Here is a 21,205-nt window from a genome sequence, read left to right on the forward strand (position 1 = left end):
AAGACGGTATTTTAGCTTTGTCTGTAGCAAGACACCAAGACCCTGCAGAACTAAATCTATTGCAAACAATGTGAAGGGGCTTATTCATGCTTTGCCATTAACATGTTTTGTTCCACTCTTCTGCAAAGTGCACATCACTATATTCGCAAGGGAGCAATAGTTCGGTGATGGAAATCAGAATTTTTGACAGTTTCAAATATTTTGCACATCGTTTAGGACGGGATGGTTTTAATCGGGATTTGTTTACTAGTGACAGATAATAACAACATAATGCTCTATACTGCTCAAAAGGGCAGACCTCTTGTCAGCATAATACAAAACATGACAACAGAAGTGTTCTTTGTGTCCACCCCATTTAGCTATTAGTTTAATGCTAGAGCCCCCTTTCAAGCGTTGGTTTCCTGGGTTGCCATTCATGTTTAGTTTAAGCCCATGGCATTTCGTGTTGTGTGTACTTTTCAGCAACTTAACTTTGTTATATTTTGTTTTGGCGTTGTCAGCATGGCTTTTATTATTTTTGTAAGTGGTGCTCCTGCTTTGCTGGTTTGCTGCAAGGCACTTAAGCCGTTGGGATGTTCTTTTCTACACAGAATACCATAAGAGCCCTTCTGAGCCCCTTTGTCTCCCCTAATGCAACTGTTGGGCTACTCCACTGCATCAGAGAGCCCGGCTAGCATTCATGAGCCTTCGCCATCTCCCATGATGCTGATGCCCAGTAGCACACCCACCGAGCAACTCCGAGTCCCAGGGCACTGCCCCTGAGGCTGGCAAAGCCAATTGGTCTGGCTTATAACTGAATGTGCGAGCCAAATCCTGTTTGCATTACAGCAGTTATTGCAGGTTAAAGGTCCACATGCAAAGCTTTTGTGTAAAACCTAGCATGTTGTGTCAGGATATTAGCACTTCATTCCCACAATTCAGGCAGTACCATAATAATGAATACAATTAACTTGGTAGTAATCACTTTTTAAATGTTTGGGACAATGCACCACTTATATGGACAAGCATTGGCAAAGCTAATAGATCTCGCCTTTGCAAACGCTAATGGCTTTGCCAATGTGTTTTAGCCATGTTGTACACCAGCGTGCCTGAGGTTCAACATGACTAAAAGTTAACGGCTTAGAGGAGAGTGGCCTAGAGTGCCATAAAGTGGAGTGGTGAAGAGTAGAGTAGATTTGGGAAGATTGCAGTAGTGTCATGGAGTGTTATTGACTGGATGGGCGGTGAGTGGAATAAAGTGTTGTAGAGTGGAGTGGCTTGGAGTGAGGTAGAGTGAAGTAGAGTCATATAGAGTGAGGGTTCATAGAGCTGTATAGTGTAGTAGGGTTTTGGAGAGTGGAGTGGCCTAGAGTGAAGTGACCTGAAGTGGTGTGGCATAGAGTGTAGTAGAGTAAAGTAGGTAGAGTGTCAAAGTGGAGTGGCATAAAGTGGGGTAAAAAATCTTAATAGAGTGGAGGGGCTTGGAGTGGTGTAGAGAGGAGTAAAGTGTCATAGAATGGAATGGCGTAGAGTGGCATAGAGTGAAGTAGCACAGAGCGAAGCGGAGTGTGGTGGAGTGCTGTGGCTTAGAGGGGACTCTGAGTGGAGTGCAGTGTCGTACAGTGGAGTGGCTTAGAGTGGAATACTGTGTGTATGCCACTGCCAATATAGACAACACTTTTTCAATTGAAATGAGGAGGACATTTGCACATACAGTTATACCGATAAATCTATACAGTGCACAAATTAAAATGTATGAGATAGCATACACTAGTGTACTGATTTGCATTAATTGTATTAAATATTTGTTTCCACCTCACTTCTGAATTCCAAATGAATGTGACTCATTTGTTCTTTCCTATTTCGGATGCATTCTGAAATATTTGTACAGTTAATTTCCATACATTAAAATGTTATGTGTTAGAACAAAACCTTTTTTATCCCAGTACCCAGCCAGATCGTCAAATAAATCCTCTCACTTTGAAGTAAGAGAAAGAAAAGTAAACACTAAGTTCCCCAGGAAGACAGAGCCTGACATTTGACCTCTGTCTCTGAACATACAGCAAATTTGACAAGATAAGAACACAATTTTAGAGTCTGTTTGCAGAAAGCAAGGACTTTTAGAGGATTACAATGAACCCTATTTAACAAGCTTTGCCCTGTAGGAGGGATGAAGACATGCTGGACAGCCTAAAACAAATAAACCCAGAACATAAAAAGCCAGAAAATGTGAGTTACAAACCACAAAGTCAGTGTTAAGCAATGGGTAGAATGCATTCCCAGGGAAGCTTTCAGAATGTCCACAGAAAGCCTTTTCACAACCAGACAGCTGTGCTGTCTGATAGCCTTCAACCTAAAAAAGCACACATGAATAGCTAGAAAATTACATAGATTTAATATTCATTATATACAGTAAAAGTTGAAATGACAGGGGCAGCCAGTTTCCAGTCTCAAACCAGGCACTCCAGTCATGTAAACTGGAGGAATGCGGTGGATCAAGTTAACCACAAGTATAGATAGACTGCTGCTCCTGAGATACTCGATAGAAACAGAATACCCATACGTGTAAAGGACTGGTGTAAATTATACAGCCACCTGGAGCACTTGACAGCGACCGAAAAAGAAACAGAGACCCTAGAAGGTCAGATGCGCAAGTGACCCACATTGTAATGCTTATATAGTGGAACAAAAATACAGTAATTAATTGGGAAGGAAATTGCCTAACAGGACGGTGCTGAACAAGTAATTCTAATGAGAATGTGACCATGTTTTCATCACTGCACATGAGCGCAATGCTCTAACTAATCATCTGGATGAACCAAACGCCCAATAGATACACCTCCATCACACAAACAATCTTGCTAACCTGTCAGTCGCAGAGGATGTGCAATACATAAGGAACCTATCTTGCCAGGAATTCTTCCTTCATCTAGAAGGACCTACCAACAATATGGGGAGGGCTCTACTGGAATGACCCTGAGCAAGAGAGTACCCACCAGATTTCTAATGTACCTGGGGAGGTGATAATATTCACACCATAGATACCCACAGTATGCACAGAAGGTGTTGGTACACCATGGGGCACACCCCTTCCATCTCCTACCTTTTGTCTGTGAAAACCTGGGATAGAAAAGGAAGACTAAGTAGGTCTCAGATTCAGGGACGGCTCCTCCACTAGTGCAGAGGAGCGTCACCCCACTGCTTTCTTGCAGTGTGAGAAGCAGGAACATAAAATGGCAATAACTTTCAGTTATTACCATTTTATGTTTGGTTGCAGCCCGGCGGGCGGGGCTGCTCTGAGAGCAGGCCAGAGAAGGAGTGGTGTGCCTGCTTACACCAGAGTGCACAAAGATTGTTTGGTCAGCCCCCTGGGGCCACCCAAACCAGTCATGTGGACTCTGCCCTTCTCCATGCAATGGCCTCCCCATAAACCCCTGGCTGGGCGGCGTCCTAACCAATCACAACGCTGCTTGCAGCATTGTGATTGGCTTAGGAGAGGGAGCCTGGCTGCCTGCTTCTGTTTCCTGTTTCTGCTGGAGGCAGGACAGCCTGAGCAGGGAAGTTGGGGGACCCGGCAAATGGAAATGTATGTTTTTTTAAAATTATTATTATTAAATTAAACCCCCAGCACGCAAGCCATACCACCAGTGATTGCTCTGACTTATATCTGCCATTTCAAAACCAGATAAAGACACGGAAGTGGCCATTGCACTTATTTCCAGCATATTGGTATTGGAGCCCTTAGGCACTACAATCGTGTTATATTGGTGAATAGATTTATGTACCCATGAACAACTTCCAATGAACAACACACAAATACACGGTAGAATCTGAGTTGGGTATGGTACCAAAATAGTGTGGCTTAAGTTTTGTCTGACAAAAATATTCTGTCCCAAATATCATTTACCAAAAATGTTGCCCAATTGAAGTTATAAACAGGAAATCTGTACCCAGTGGAGCGAAGTATTTGTAAATGATATTTAGGCCATAATGTTTATATCAGCAGATGTTTCTGCTATGGGTATTCTGCCATACAGGCGTCTTTTACATCCTAACTGCAACTTAATCACTGGACAGCAGTGTGATCACTTCCTATTACATAATTTTGACCATATTCAGCGTTCGGATGTCCTCCCCAGTTACTAATGGCCTATGATTGGTTGAGGAACTCATCACTTAGTCTACAATATCTTTTATGTCAAGACATTTATGGAGTCTTTGTTCCATGTTACACAATCTTCACAACACTGTTTTTTTTCTATAATGCAATCACTCTAAAATCCCTGGGGTTTCTAAGTACTTTAAATTACAGTGTCTGGCATACTTGAACTTCCTCGTGCTCTTGCCTTCCTGTATATTTAGCTCTACATTTAATGTTAACAGCAGTCTCTGAGCTTTTACTTTCGTTGCCAGTGAACAAAACAAGAGTGGCACTGACTGAAAGATATATGGAATAATGTATCAGTCTCACCCTCTCAAATGTGTTTTCACGTTTGTTGCTCTATCAAAACCGTTTTCGAATGAAACAGTAAGAAACATTTGTCCTTGGAGCAATACTGTACAATATGATAGGAGTTGCAAAAGTAATACCACAAAAAAGCAAGCCCGCCCACTTACTTACAGGTCAAGGCCTTGGTAATGTAGCACGCTGTTGCCCTAGTTTCCCTGTTTAAGTGATATCTACCCCAGCCCAGGCAACCTGTATGGTATTGGCGTTAACATGTATAGTAGCTGGATATCAGTTCTGTCTACATGTGGTGAAGGAATACAAAAAAGTGACGGGTCAGGTACCTCTGAACCAGAACACAAGCAACCCCCGACCAGTTTTGACCTATTGGTTTTCTTCAGTAGGATGTAGCTTGGCTGGAGAGAGACAGTGAGCATGGGACCAACATCTGGGCATACCCATAACACCTATGTCATCGCACTGAGCAAAACAAACTGTGGTGGGTGGAATGCTTGAATTAACCATAAATGGTGGTAATTACTTGGGCCACATCCCGGTCCAGTTTTTATCCATCATGCCATATGAAATTCAGCAATGCAATAGGAGCAGTCCAGCCGAAACTGCTTGAATTTCAGAACCATAAACTATCTTTAGACATAAACATTCTTTGTGCCTCCATCCTGGTCATCAGAGTCCAGAAAAACAGCAATTCAACTCTTTTGGTAAACGCAAAATATACACAACAGTCTTGGTGTCAAACATCTTAGGTTTGTTGACAGAATATTGCAATGCCACACCAGAAAAGAACCAGCATAACCTCTGTACAAGCCATGGCTTTATGAAGAGCCAGGTAAACATAAAAAACAAATTCAGTCTAAAACACCTATTCTCTATATACACTGCTTAATGTTCTTGTTTCTCATGCATGCACCAATGAGGTAATTTACAGATTTATTTTACCACTGGCATCCTACTCGCACCCTAGTGGTAAATCTCCAGAAGTGTGCTATGCCTACTCTTGAGTTGCTGCATAATACATGTATAGGCAGCAACAAGTACCTGTGTGAAGGTGGGAGATTAGTCCCTCTTCAGTGCCCGCTTATACACAGACTAGGCCTTTAAGTCTCTTGCAAAACACATGAGACTTCTGCCTTTGGCTGTGGACAATATTGTGATCAGGTCCTACCGAAGTGCGATGAAGCAGGGATCCAGCCAGCACCTCAAACTCACCACCTGGTTTGCTAGCTCTAGGGTGGCATATCACCCACTTATTGCCAAAACAGGAATCAGTAAGTCTACTTTCTGGTGCTTGCTTAGTGGTGTTGAAGATGTTCTTATACATTAGTATCCCTGGAAGATGTGCATGCCAGTGGCTATGGCCTAGCATAGTGTCTGATCACTAGCCTTTTGGTCCCGAGGGCACAGTCCTAGGAGGAGGCATTTTGGCTCTTAGGGTCATCCCCAAAAGGAGATCTACTTTGTTCCTGCTATACATTCCAGGGTTTGAGAGGTCCTGGCCTAGAGGGGCTCCCCAGCACCCATCCCACATGAATGCCTCACTCGGGGCTTCTTTGAGGTGGTCTACTTCCGAGATAATTCCTTGTATACACATGTGACCTGACTTAAGGCAGATCTTCTTAGCTTATCCTACTTTTCTGACCAGAGTGACTTTGGTGTGCTTTCTCCCATGTAATCGAACTATGGTTCATGGGGGGCTCTAAAATAGTATGTTCCTAAAAAAATAGAAATACATTAAAAAAAAACTGTGCACCTATTGTCATCACTCTCAGCATACCCTGTCATCACACTTCACATACCTGCTATGAAAGGCAGTCCTATAGCAGCAATCAGTGTGAACAGACTCAAGTGAACCTTATTGGCTTGATGGGATACATGGGCTAGTAGATAACATGTTGACTGGACCCACAAGCACTGGCCTCTAATATCATCTTGTCCAGTTTGGCATGCTGTGTGGTCCTTGGAAAATTATTTCTCCCTGTGGCCCTGCTCCTAAAAATATTGTGAGTGCTAATAAACACATGTATGTAATTATAAAGCTCTGTATAAATAGCTTAACATTTACATTCTCCTCTTTAAAATGTTACAGTTTAATTTTATCTCCTAACAGTAAACCAAGGTAAGACCCAACTGGGAAAGATAGACACTCAGAAAATGGTACTTCAATTTACCTGCACATTGTGCTTCATTGCATTATGTGGCTATGGATGGAGGAACTGCTTGCTTAGATTAAAAGAAATGTGTCTCAATACCAGCACTAGTGACAAGGCCAAGATTGTTACGTGGCCACGCACAAGCCAAATAATCATTATATGTGTTGGGTCAGTGTTAGAAATGGGGGTCTCTAGTTGTCAGAGGTATGCAACTTGTCCAAGTAGGGACCCTTGCTTCTAGTCAGTATAAGGGAGTTACACACTTTAGATAACTCCTGCACACCCCTTTGGTAGCTTGGTACAAGCATACAGGCTTATGCCAAAGGCAATGTGTTAAGTATTTGCACCCAGACGCACAGTAACACAGTGAAACACTACAGATGGATACCAAACGAGTTTAGAAAAGCAAAGTATATTTATCTTAACCAAACAAGAACAAAGCAACAAAAATGCAATATACGCAATTCAAAATATGACTTTTAAAAGGTTTCATGCAATTCTGTCAATAGAGATCTATGGATGTGTGATTTTACACAATGTACCTTTAGGTGCATCAAAATTCACAGGGCCAAACAGCCGCAGAGAAAGGAAGATCAAAAAACACAGTGATGCTTCAGTTCCTGAGTCCATGGGGAGACGATGTAACAGTTCTGCAGTACGCAGGAGAAGTGATGTGTCAAATACGGACTCTAGGGGAAAGTGATGCATCGATTCCAAGACGTTTCTGGTCTGCGGGAGTGGCATCGGGGAAACTTGCTACACAGGTGTGATGTGTAGAAATCTGGGACACGGTGGAGGTCGATGCAGCGGCAAACAGGCACTGTATTGATTTCTCCAGCAGTGGTCCTCCGATGTGTGGATTCTTTCAGCTGCACAGCAGGGCCTGTGTCGGAGTCAGTGCGGTGATCTCGGACATCAGAGATCAGTGCATGGGACTCGGTGCTCAGTGGATTTTTAAGCCGCTGGCAGGTGCTACGTTGATTCTTCGGCCACACATTGATGGAACGTGGAAATTTCTCCTGCTCAGCAGTGCTGTGTCAGAAAAACAGGCGGTGGAAATGTGATGCGTCAATTTTCTTGGTTTCTACAAGTTTTTTCAGCTACCACCAGAGGACCAGAACTGGAACCGGCACCTCCTGGCAAGTCAGAACTCCCAACAGTGGAGTTCAATTAAGCTGGTGGTGAAGTCTTTGTGTTCCTGAGACTTCCGAACAGGAAGCAAGCAGACTCAAACTCTTATAGATTCTTCAGAAGCAGGTTTACAGCAAAGTTCCAGTCATTGTCCTCTCCTTCGAAGAAGCAGCAACTGCAGGCCAACCCAGCAAAGCAGCACACATCAAAGGTGCAGTACTCCTCCTTACAGCTCTTCAGCTCTTCTTCCCTGGCAGAGGATCCTCTTGATTCCAGAAGTAATCTAAAGATCTGGGATTTTATGTTCAATACCCCATTTTGTCATTGTTCTCTTTGTTTCAGAGTCTCCAAGCTCAGTACAAACCGGTTCTGTTCTCCCTGGGCAGCTTGACCACGGGGGAGGGGGGGTTTGAGGTGACAGCATTGTGCAAAGGAGACACAGCCTATTCAGGATCCAGTGAAAACTCCTCCCACCGCTCTGCATGGAAACCAGGTCTATTCAGCCTAGTGATAAGTCACCCAGGCTAGGCAGGTCACACCTCAACCCGGTCTTGCCACTCCAAAAGCAGGCAGTGAAAACACAGGCAGAGGCACACTGAATGGTAAAGTAAGAAAATGCCCATATTCTAAACAGAGTCAAGACTGATTTGCATATGGCTGGGTGGCATTCTTAAACACACAATTTAAATACCAACCTTTACTAAAAGGTGTGTTAGTAAATTTTGATTTCAGAGTCTAAACTCCATTGCTCTATCTTGTCCCAATGTAAAGTTACACTTGTAAGATGTTACAAGGCAGCTCCCATCTTAACCTATGAGACGGACAGCCTTCAATAGTGAAAAATGTAATACACAGTATTTTACTATCAGAACATGTAACACATACCAGTACATGTCCTACCTTTCAAATACAATGCACCCTTTCCTGTGGGGGTACCTTGTGTCTACCTTAGGAGTACCTTACATGTCAGAAAAGGGAAGGTTAAGGCCTGGTAATTGGGTGCACTGGGTCGACATGGCAGTTTAAAACTGCATGTGCAGATACTACAGTGACAGGTCTCAGACACATTTACAGGGCTACTCATGTAAGTGGCATAACCAGTGCTGAAGGCCACTAGTACCATTTGATTTACAGGCCCTGGCACACACCGTGCACTTTACTAAGGACTTACAAGTAAATCAAATATGCCAGTCAAGGATAACCAATCATAATCGCAATTTACACAGAGAGCATATGCACTTTAGCACTGATCTGCAGTGATAAAGTGTCCAGAGTCCTATAGCCAACAAAAACAGAGTCAGAAAAATAGGAGATAAAAGTAAAAAAAAGCTTGGGAATAAACATGCAAAAAGGGCCAGGTCTAACAGTCAGACAGGCCTATAGGGCAATCTGGCAGTGCCCAATGGCCTGGTCTGAGAGGTCAGTATGTGGTCTATTTTTTAGTGGTTGTGAGACAGTATTTTGGCTGGTTGTGGGCCAGTTTTATGGTCTTGCCGGCCCATTTTCACTGATGATATCTCTATTAAAACAAACATTGCATGCAGCAAGCTCCAATCCAGGCAGTCTTCCATACCTTGCAAATCACTAATACAGCCTGTCTATACAACTTCAAATTGGCCCTAGTTTGCAAACATGGGGCACTTTTTTAGCTATCTGATTTGCTAAAGGGTCCACTTTTATTTTGGTGCCTGGGCCTATTGTCTGCACCATTCTGGCACACTGCATGTGTACTAGTGTGCCTTTTTCATCAAAGATACCATGCCAATGAATAAAGCTAACTATTTCTATGATATATAAATCTAGGTAGCATCTTCTATGAATCCAACATGGCTGCAGGGGTATGCTTGGAGAACTGGGCCTTGAAGACTGTGTTTCTTATAGAATGTAGTGTTGGTAACCTTTTTATCTCTCACAAAATTGGATTCTGGATCTTGGCTGGAGGGCCAGACAGGTCATGGCCAGCCAATTTCTTTAGTTTTTATAGCCAATTATCCTCACCCAGGCTTATGTCTTGTACTAAGACCGATAGGTGGAAGGAGACAGAAAATAAAGACTCAAAGAAAAATCAATACTGACAAATGGTTTAGAGCAATGAGCAACCAGTGGCCGTACAAGTGGAGGATCAGAGCCCTGAGCAATGCAAGCAAACAGCCGTCAAAAAGAAAGGATGCAGGAGAGCCCGTGTAGTGAGGCTACCAGATATTCTGTGCATTATCAAGTAGACTTTAGGAGTGGTGTTTTTTTTTTTTGTTGCAATATCACCCCGCTGTAACAAAAGCAGCAGCATTGTCCCCCCTCCTCCCACCACCCCCACTTGTCTAACTTAATAGCCAGAGCTGGTTTTCTATTTTCAGTCCCGCCATGATAAGGTATGCAACCTAAGGGTGGGTGAGGGTTTTCGTCTTAACAGAATAATACTTCTGGAGCCATTGAAATAAAGTTGCCGTCATTTTGCCACTGGTGTATTCAGACTTCGAGTATCTTGTGTACTTTAAGATTGTTCAAATAACAGGCTTCAATTTGTTCATGTTGAGACTTCTGCCCATGCACAGTCATGTTCGTCTGGTGGTGTTGAATTGGTTGAAATAAATGTACTATCCTAATGCATTTTGGGACATGTAGTCTGGATGAGCTTCTATTTAAATAATTCCAATTATACATCTTTTACCAATGATTGTAACAGAAAGGCCCAGGACTGGAAGCATGAAGTACAGGACAGGTGGAGTGAGGGGCCAACCCTAGATCCATGCCAGCCTCAGAGGGCTGCTGCCAAGTGTATGAGATATACAGAAAAAACACCTTCCTTGTCTCACATTAAATTTTAATTCTCCATTGATAATGTCAACTTGGAGAACAAGAGCTTTGGGGAAAGTGTTTAATGTATACTGTTTCTACTCATTCAAGAAAACTGGCTTTAATGCACAATGGCAGTAAAACATTAACTTTGCTTTTCCTTGTTTGTTGATTTGCACATACATGTGCAAAATCAGAAAAAGCGTACGACCAAACGGACCATGCAAATGATGAAAAATGACTGTGATGGTCTCACTGACATTGAGAGCATTTCTCAGCTAGCTAGAGTAGCTTAAAAAGGACCATTTATTTGAACTATGATCAGTGTAATGCAGAAGAAAGAAAAATGCTCATGTGAGCTACATGCAAAGAGAGATCTGGTTAAATGTTATGTCCTGTACATGTCTTTTTTTCTACAGGCAAACAAACTGCGCACTAAAACCCTGCGGAACACGCGGAACCCCATATGGAACGAGGCACTTGTGTATCATGGCATCACAGAGGAAGACATGACGCGGAAGACGTTAAGGTAAGTGAACAGCTCCTTCCAAACATGCACTTATTCTTAGACGCCATTTATAGAAGGACAGTCACTAGAGGAAATTGATTCATAGAAGTGGGACATGCACTGCAGTACTGTTACATTGACACAGTGGACATGAGCGAACATGTGCATTTTACGTCTGAAAAACAAGATCATCGAAAAAAGGAGGAGTAAGGCAAACCGCTTAGGGGAAGACCACCCTAAGGCTGGCAGGTCTAACAGAAACTCATCAGCCACATTTAGCAGATGTTTAAGTCACATTTAGTCACAGTAACAGCAGGTAGCTGCTTTGTGTAAAGTAGTAAAGATACATTAGCAAGCGGTGGAAGTAGCTGAAATGGTCTAGGAGGGAGTAGAGATATAGTAGCACGCACATTATGGAATTGAGATACAATAACAACTACAATAAGTATGCACATTCATCAAACAAGTATAGCTATAAAACTCGCAAACAAAAAACCTTATCACGCCCCATCTGTGGAAATGCTCCTAAAATATGGAACTCCATCCCAGTCCATATCAGGACCAACCCCTCCTTCATGAACTTCAACAGACAGCTCAAAGACCTCCTCCTTAACCAAACTCATCCAACTGGATTGCTTCCACCCAACGAGACAGTGTTCCTCTGCTACAGGAATCTCGTCTAGCGGATAGTATAGCCACCTCAATAAGAAGGCATTTACATCTCCTGCCTTTTGATTCATTTCTATGATCCCCTCCAGGCCTTCACAAGATTCTACAGGAGACAGGGCTGTTTATTGAAATAATGTGTGTCCTATTGCATCATGATAAATGTTGTAAAGCGCTTGGACACCTTCAGGTCTGGCCAGGGATATATAAGCTCTTAAATAAATAAATATAGCATGTAGTCACTGTGGGGATGGGAAAATATTAGATGCACAGCTAGTGGCACAACAAATATTTCAAGGCACAATAGCAAACACAACAGAGAGCAGAGGAGAGACACATAAGACGCCATATTGAGATGGTTCAAAGAGCACATTAACATCTGTGGAGGTGGAAGCTTATGTTTCTCAGAAGATAGTCCAGGTCTAGCCATTTTAATAGTAGAGTACCATAGGAACTATCACTGCTTGTAATACTTGTTTATGTTATACATTTTAGGATTTCAGTATGTGATGAAGACAAGTTTGGTCACAATGAATTCATTGGTGAGACAAGATTTTCCCTGAAAAAACTTAAACCGAATGTAAAGAAGAACTTTAGCGTTTGCCTGGAGAGAGTGGTGCCGGTGAGTCTGCCATTGCCTTTGCTGGAACAGACATTGTATATTGCTGTGTTCCCTGCAGTTTAAAGCCATTCACAGCCAATGTGGGCATCAATATTTAAGAAACACATTTTTCATGAACATATGTGTAAACATAGAGTGGCTTATTTCTAATAGAGTGAATAGTCCGATGATAGCAATTCGTGAGGTGTTAATCTAGGTATATTGCCGGTAGAGTTTTTTTTCTTCATGGGATTGTGATACAACTTTGGGCAACTCAAAACAAATTGACACATACATCACATTAATCGCTAATTATATAGAAAATAATGTGCCCTCAGTTGTACTGTATAAGCATATTAAAGGTTACAGTGCAGGACTTGGCCATATAAATAAATCATGTGGTTATATACTGAGAGATCTATACCTATCCAGGGCACACCAGTGACTTATAATGTCCATGCAATATACTTAATTTGAGGCATTATTTTGTACAGTATCAAAATGACATAGCACATTATGTAAAATAACTTACATTTAACGACTCAATGGATCTGTGTTAACAACTAGGATGTAAACACAAAGAGTTTGAGTCGATTCTGCATTTGTGTAATTCTAGTGCTTTATATTGCAATTTATGAAAAAGTAAAGTTCACCACATAACCATTATCTAATCGAGCCGTGCCATAATCTTTGTCAGCACAATTTAGCTCAGCGATTGTTTTATACAACCACTGTTGAGCTTCCAACTACGGGAAAAATTAGTCCCTTGTGATGTTAATTTTTCAATTCATTAAAAATTGTGTTTGAGGAATTTTAAGGCTTCATTTTTGATTTCCCGGCAACCTGTTAGTTTATCTGAAACTGAAAACGATCAATTTAAAACAGTTGAAGCAGTTTTCAACTTTGTTTCTTGTCAGTTTTTTTGGTTGTGATGCTACACAAGATTTAGTGGAAAATGTTTATGGTTGAGAAGAAGTGGCGGGGTGTTTTGTTACAAACAAACATCAAATTGGGCGACCTGTGTCTATGTATCTAGATTTGTGTTAAGAAAACATTTGAAATAGTATTGCGGGTTGCAAATTGCTGTGGCCCGAAACTGCAGGGAATCGTTGGTGGTAGCTTAACATCACTATGCTTTTTAACATCAAGTTTTTGGGTAGTTGTGTTTGGAGTCTCATAGGGATTCATAGTTTTCGATTTACGTAATCATATGTCATTTTTTTTTTATTCCACTTTTGATGTAACAACATCACAATGATCATTTACGAACCCCATTAGTTTGCCATTTTAACTAGAGGGGATTTTCCTGTGTAATACCATAGTCTGTGTTGATGTTTTTAGGCCTAATGTTAGTCAAGACCTTTTGATTTTACTCACTAAAACGATATGCATAATATATTTATGTATAGGGCTCTCAGGCAGCCGTCTTCATCCATTGGTCCGTTGTTGTCTTATTCACATTTTTATTCCACCCACTACAGCATACAGCATGGGACAGTGGGTCCACCCACTTCAGCCAGTGAGTGTGAGTGACAGCATTCTGTCTAGTCACAATGATCACATCCCCACACAAAATAGTTCCCTTCAGTGCCAGGGACTTCTTGTGTTTTTTGAACAAATGTTTTTTGTTGTTGCTCTTAGCCATTTTTTATTAATATTGACGAGGGCTCAGCAGTTTCTCTAATAATAATTCTTTAAAAAAACTATAGCAGAACAAAACAAGCATTGGCAAAGCCAAAAGGCCTACAGTCAACACCAGCCATATTGGCTTTTTGGTAGGTCTTCCAGTAGTACTTCTGTGACAGAGTTCATGCATGCCGGGATCTAATAAGGGCCAACTAAGACACTGGGTTTCTAGGGAGCAGTACCCCCGAGAGGCCCACCTTCTGGCAGCACCAACTCTCTGAGTTGAAGCAAACCAGAGGATCAGAGTGGCCAGGCAAGGGGGAGGGCATTAGGAACGATAGAATCAGAGGAATTCCATTAATGGTGGTGCCTTAGTAGAATACTTCTGCTTGTAGTCGTTTTCGCATAACCCCTTTGGGTAAAATAGTAACAGGGAATTGTCTATACTACCAGCTTTACCCATGGCTTACAGGTTCTTTATCCAACAAAATTAGAAGCTAGAGTGGGAATCTGTACCAAAAGCATCCACAGCTCAAACTGACCAATTATAATAAAGCCCTCAATGGTAAAAACACACTTCATTTCTCATATAGGTGGCCCCAATCACTTTAGTTTTCTTTTTTGTGGGGATTTTTGTCCTAGTACTCTTCTAGAGACAACCTCTATGTGTGAGGCCCCGTGCCCAGAGAACATCGCATCAATCCATCTAGAGATTGTGTGAAAAATATATAGGAAGTGGCTCACATAAGTAACCAACCAGGAGCTATTTGGCTGTTTCTCAGCAATTTGCTAACTTTATCATCATTGACAATGTTCCTGTAAATGATGGAGGAACCAACACCCAGACTAAATCTAAGGAATATTGTGGATGTGTATGTCTCTATCAGCTATGTTGCACATCTTGTGACCTCCCTAGGTCCTCATAAAGGAATGAGAAAATAATTCCTGACAAAAAGGATTAAAAATGAGTTATGTGTGGCATTTAGAAACTGTCTGTATTGTATTTTCGTGCCCACATATAAATATGAGTCAAATAAACATATAAATGTGTGTCAGCTGTGTTTGTACTAGTCCCAGAAATCCTTCAGATTGTATAGTCCCAATAATCTGTTCTTGCTGTATTATTGGTGGTGCTTTCATACTTTGTTGGTTTTGCTGAGAAAGACATTGGGAAAGTTCGTCACAGTCTCCCACCGCATCCTAATACGCAGACTCTACGATGCAGGAATCCAGGACAAGGCCCTCGACTGGATCTGCTCCTTCCTCTCCGGCAGGACGCAGCGGGTCAGACTCCCCCCTTTCCTCTCGGACCCCACACCGATCACCTGTGGAGTCCCCCAGGGCTCCTCCCTCAGCCCGACGCTCTTCAACGTCTACATGGCTCCACTTGCCCCCATCGTCAGAACCTACGGACTCAACATCGTGTCATATGCAGACGACACCCAGCTCATCTTCTCCCTATCCAACGAGCCCAACACCGCCAGACACAACTTTCGAGAAGGCATGGAAGCCGTCGCCAAATGGATGAAAAACAGCTGCCTTCACCTAAACACCAACAAAACAGAAGTAGTCATCATGGGCCCAAACCCCGACGCCTGGAGCGACACCTGGTGGCCCACCGCCCTCGGAAACCCGCCAACCCCCACAGACCACGCACGCAACCTGGGAATCATCCTGGACTCCGAGCTCAAAATGGACCGCCAGATCAACTCTGTCTCATCTTCCTGCTTCCACACCCTCCGCCTCCTTCGTAAGACCTTCAAATGGATCCCCCTCGAACACCGAAAGACAGTCACTCACGCCCTGGTCACCAGCAGACTCGACTACGGCAACGCACTCTACGCCGGAATAAACAAAAACCTCATCCGCAAGCTACAGAACATCCAGAACGCCGCCGCAAGACTGGTCCTCAACCTGCCAAAACACTGCCACATCTCCCAGCACCTGCACACACTCCACTGGCTCCCCGTCGAGGCGAGAATCACCTTTAAGATGCTCACCCACGCACACAAGGCCCTCCACGGCACCGGACCAGCATACCTGAACAGCAGACTCAAATTCCACGCACCCCAAAGGACCCTACGATCAGCCCAGCTTTCCTACGCCGTGGTACCCCGCACCAGAAAGACCAGATCGGGAGGCCGCTCCTTCTCCTTCCTCGCGGCCAAAGCATGGAACGCCCTTCCGCTCCACCTCAGACAGACAACATCGCTCCCCATCTTCGCAAGAAACCTCAAAACCTGGCTCTTCGACAGACCCCCTCCTTGATGGAATGGAACCTGCACCCCCCCACCCCCCCCACCCCTAGCGCCTTGAGACCCTTACGGGTGAATAGTCGCGCTTTAACAAACTCCTGATTGATTGATCCTCCTTGTTGGAAGTTTCAGGATGGTAAATTAAATTCCGCAAAGAACTATGTCCAACAAAGATGTCTGGGGAATGAGGCTCGAAGCACAATGCGAGAATTTTAGTTTTTTACGATCAGGGTAAACAGTGATGGGGAATTTAGCATGTAGCAGGTAGTGCTGTCATCCTTTGAAAGTCAAGCAGATAGCTGGTAGCTCCTTTTCTGCTATGGTGTAGTGGGTTTCAGCTGGAGGGCAGTGAAAAATGAATAAAGGCACGAAAATTTATTTGAGAATACGGACTCCACTGAAGGAGCACAAGCAAACTACAGCTCCCAGCATGCACTCACCAGGGGGCGTATGCGCAATGGACAAATAGGGCTGCAGTTCTTTCCGGTTCTCAATGCTTGCCATCCCATGAAGAAGAAGCAAGATGCTTCGAAACGCGTCAGGACCTTTTAGAAATAACAGGCGCAGTGTGCAGTTCGCAATAAAGAAGGTTGTAAACCTGCTCTCACACAGAGTGGCGTCTTCATGTCAGAGGCATCTTTTGGAGAGATTTGTACGCTGTGGCCTCAACCGCGGAAGATGCACCGCTCGCTGGGAATGTCAGAGCGGGTCTGCGGGGACTGCCATTAGACAGCCGACAAGCAGCGTGAGAGAACTGCAAAACTTGAACTGGGCACTATGCCTGTAGCCCACTGGAGGGCAGTGAAAAATGAATAAAGGCACGAAAATTTATTTGAGAATACGGACTCCACCGAAGGAGCACAAGCAAACTACAGCTCCCAGCATGTACTCACCTGGGGGCGCATGGGCAATGGACAAATAGGGCTGCAGTTCTTTCCGGTTCTCAATGCTTGCCATCCCATGAAGAAGAAGCAAGATGCTTCGAAACGCGTCAGGACCTTTTAGAAATAACAGGCGCAGGGTGCATTTCGCAATGAAGAAGGTTGTAAACCTGTTCTCACACGGAGTGGCGTCTTCATGTCAGAGGCATCTTTTGTATATATATATATATATATATAAAACATTGCCCGCAGTTTTGGCAAGGTTCCATTCCCGCGCAGCCTTTCAAAACTTGAAATGGTGCAGCCTTCCGCGGCAGAGCAGCCGCGTGTAATATATTTATATATAAATATATATATATATATATATATATATATATATATATATATATATATATATATATATATATATATATATATATATATATATATATATATATATATTATCACCACGTTTGCTCCGAGTGATTGCAGATGGCCCCCGTGGGAGGTGGCGTGTACTCCGGCCGAGCACTCCAGTCATTCAGTTCTCCAAACAAACAAGTGTTCACGCTCTCAGAAAAACACCACTCCATGCCAGAAAGTAACTCCAAGGGTGTTTATTCACACCTACAACATGTTTCGGCTTGGAACAAGCCTTGATCACGTAAGTGAGAGTGTGTACAAGCATTGCTAATAAAGTCAGCATTGAAAGTGTAGTGAACACAAACGAAGGGCAACCGCCCCAACAGAAGACGGCAGACATCTTTGAATGGTAAAAGTATATACAAACAAACAGTATCTTCAGGATCAACCTGGTTAGTAAGACACGGGCCAAACGATTAAACGAAAAATGTGAAATCAATTGAAACCGTCCCCTCTGAAAAAGGTTGACCCCACAGAGAAATGAGCAAATTTGCACAAAAATGTAAGTGCGTCTCGTATGTGTCATACAAAGCCTGTAATGGATACATAACACTGCATTTGCGGATACACAAGATAAACGTTCATATACATGTTGATAAGTCACTAATAGAAATAAATGCCTAATAGCAGTGACTAAATGGCAAGTAAACTTCAAGGCTATAATAAGTCATATCAGAGCCTGCATGGGTGGGGGTGTCCCAGCGGCGCTACGTCCAGTTATCAGGTGAAATACCTTGCAGTGCCTGGTTGAGGGACAGGGTTGCGGTTTTGCCGGACCTGTATAAACCTGTTGTGTCCCGTCTCTGTGACTATTGCCCTTCTAACCGTACTCTGTGCAAAAATGAGTGGAAAGGGATGAGGACTGGAGTGGGTCGTGCAGCACAAGTGTAGTGACGTGACCCAGTTCCCCATCGGTGGTCCTGTCAAGTAAACATAAAAAAAGAGAGTTGTTAGATTTAAAATGTGAACCATGTATTGATATATACACACTGTGAGAAACTAATTACAGCACTTGTTAGAAAAACATGGGAGGAAACTATTAACAACGGAGATAGCTGTTACGACAGAAGATGGTAAGTGGCAAATGCATTGTAGGGAGGCTGACGAAAGACCAGTTTCTTAGTTGTCTTTTAGGTGGACCGCCAGGTCCTCGTCCTGGTTCAGCCCTCCTGTTGCATTAGACTGAAAATTTATGATGTACCTAGACTCAACCTGTCTGAGTTTGAGAACTCTATTGCCCCCCCCCCCCCCCCCCCCCCCCCGGGGTTCCTCTCAATCTGCTCCAGAATGAAATAACTCAATAGTGCTGGATTGGAGAAGTGCTCATCACGAAAATGCCTCGCCACAGGATACTTTTCATCTTTGTTTACAATGGCACGGTAGTGCTCTAATATGCGTTTTTTGGCATGTGCCGTCGTGCTGCCAATGTACCAAAGCTTGCAGGGACATACTATGACGTAGATCACAAACATGGAACTGCATTGTGAAGAATGACTAAATGTTACAGGAGGTCAAGGAGGGGAATTCCTCCTTTCGGAACTAGGGCTCTCACACACCCATTCTAATATATGCATTTGCACGCCCATGCATGTGCAGCCTTCCTAGAATGGGCTTTGAATCTATGTAAATATCGCCGCTCATGTTTGCACGTCAACATACGAGCAGCCAAAAATAGCTTTATTATAAAAAATATTCAAAGACATCCATCTCTGTGTGCGCACACAAAGGCAGCCATTTCCTATGGGGGGGTTGTGATAAAGATTTACAAAATATTAAAAAGCAAGTATTGCCAAAGTCAATAGGTTGGCAATCAATACCAGCCCCGATAATTATTTATGTGCTTGTTTTAAATGTAGCAGAGTTAAATGTGGAGACTTGACTTATTTGTGAAAAACTAAAGGCTTCTGTATTGTAAAGAGGATGTCCGGCTGAGATAGAGATGGCAGCTGGATGGTAGCAGCTTGGTATATGGTTCGTTCTGTGTAGTAAAACATGTGCATGGCAGGACGGAGCGAGTGCCGCTAAATGAGCAGTCACATGCTGAGCGAGAACTGGGTGGCACAGGAAGCTCTTGCGGGACATGTGTTAGTGCACTTAGGAGAGGTGTTTCAGATGCATTATGCATAACATCATACCATAGGCTGAGACTGTACTCGAGAAATCCCTACACATTGGTTTTCTTTTCCTTTGTCTAATGAAACCTGTTAAGCTTCTGCGGCAGAAGAGGGCAAGAGATTGTCATTCCAGTTATGTTTAAGTGCCTTCCTGTTATGTTCAAGTGCCCAAACCCCCATTTGGACTCTCATTATTCTAGGCAGTAAAGCAATTTCAGCATGCTCCTTTATTTTAGTGCAGTGTTAATTTTAGCCCAGTACAAATAGTACTTGCATCTGCAGCTGAAAGGCCATATCCTCGAACCACACTAGACTGTTTAACCCCACATTGTCTCTAGAATAAAAGGTACACAATCACACATTTAATTTAGCTATGCTTTGCACAAATTGCCAATTGGCTCAGTGATGTGATGACATTAGCTAGGCATCGCTTGTCAGCTGACATATTACACTCTGGGGAATGTAGTTTTTATTTTTATGCCATCACTATGGGATCAAAAACTCAAGTGAAGTATCCTTGGGTACATAAGACAAAGGGCACTATGAGGTGAAGGAATTTTTTATAAGTCCTTGGGCTGGAGACGCACAAACTCAGGATTGAAAGGATTCAAAATGTACACAGTGGTTAGGGGTACATTTAGCAATAAGAATGTATTTCTACCCAAAAAAACCTTTTTAGCAACATTAGGATGATGAGAGACTTGGAAAAAACATAACTTTCTAACCTATACCATGCAGTTTACATGCAGTTCATAGCTCACTGTGATAGATTACTATTGCAGCTTATGAACAAAAAGGTTCTCTGTGATAAAAGCAGCAACCCACTGAGCTATGCATATAAAATACACGTATGTGATCTGTGTGGTATATATTCTTTGCAGCAGGCATATTAACCTTCTACGTTACCTTAGATTAGTCAAAACTCCAGCTCACAGGCTGCAGCAGTGCAATCTTCCCTTCTTAATAGGTACAACTTGAGCATCATTAGGACAAGCTTATCACCCTTACACAACAGGTACAGATTGTGTTGTATTGGTATTTATGTAATGTTTCAGTACCACTAGTGAGGCTTAAAGCACTTTTGGGGCAATAGCAGCAGCAGCTTCCCTTCGCCATAGAACTGGTACTGCATAGCAACAATAGTGCAAGCTTCCCACTCTCACAAAAAGGACACCGCTTGGGCAGTAGTCCAAGATTTCCTCATTCAAATGGCCAATACAATCACGTAGCAGTACAGCTTGGTAACAGCAAACAAGGTTCTCTTTTTCACAGAAGGTAGCCGCAGTGCAAGTTTTCTTTCCTGGGAGATCAGATACTGCATTGGAGCAGTTTTGAAAGCTTCTACTGCTCACAGAGCATGTATTGGTAAGGCACCAGTGGCATGTATGTTCTAAACAGATGTATAAAGCAGGTGTTTAATGCACTAGACTCAGGGTACATGTGGATGAATGAGTGAAAATGCAACTACTACTACCACTCTTTCAGCACGCGCTCTGTCACACTTTCTGCTTCAACTTGCAATGCTGTCAGTGATTATTCTGTCATATCCTGAAAGCCCTACTGCAGTTACTCTGAGTTCTGCTGTTACCTCCATAGCCATTTTTGTTATGTCCTGCAGTTTTGCTGCAATC

At 43.0% G+C, this 21,205-nt stretch overlaps 1 protein-coding gene across 1 annotated transcript in view; it reads left to right on the forward strand.

Moving 5' to 3' along the window:
* RPH3A (rabphilin 3A) overlaps window positions 1-21,205 on the forward strand; it is a 726,349-nt gene that overhangs the window by 564,637 nt on the left and 140,507 nt on the right. Inside the window, exons 13-14 of the mRNA XM_086943083.1 lie at window positions 10,941-11,050; window positions 12,191-12,317. Of these exons, the coding sequence (XP_086799209.1) occupies window positions 10,941-11,050; window positions 12,191-12,317 (237 nt within the window). The remainder of the gene's footprint in view (window positions 1-10,940; window positions 11,051-12,190; window positions 12,318-21,205) is intronic.

Source organism: Lissotriton vulgaris, chromosome 11 (assembly GCF_964263255.1).
Source record: "Lissotriton vulgaris chromosome 11, aLisVul1.2, whole genome shotgun sequence".
Taxonomy (NCBI): domain Eukaryota; kingdom Metazoa; phylum Chordata; class Amphibia; order Caudata; family Salamandridae; genus Lissotriton; species Lissotriton vulgaris.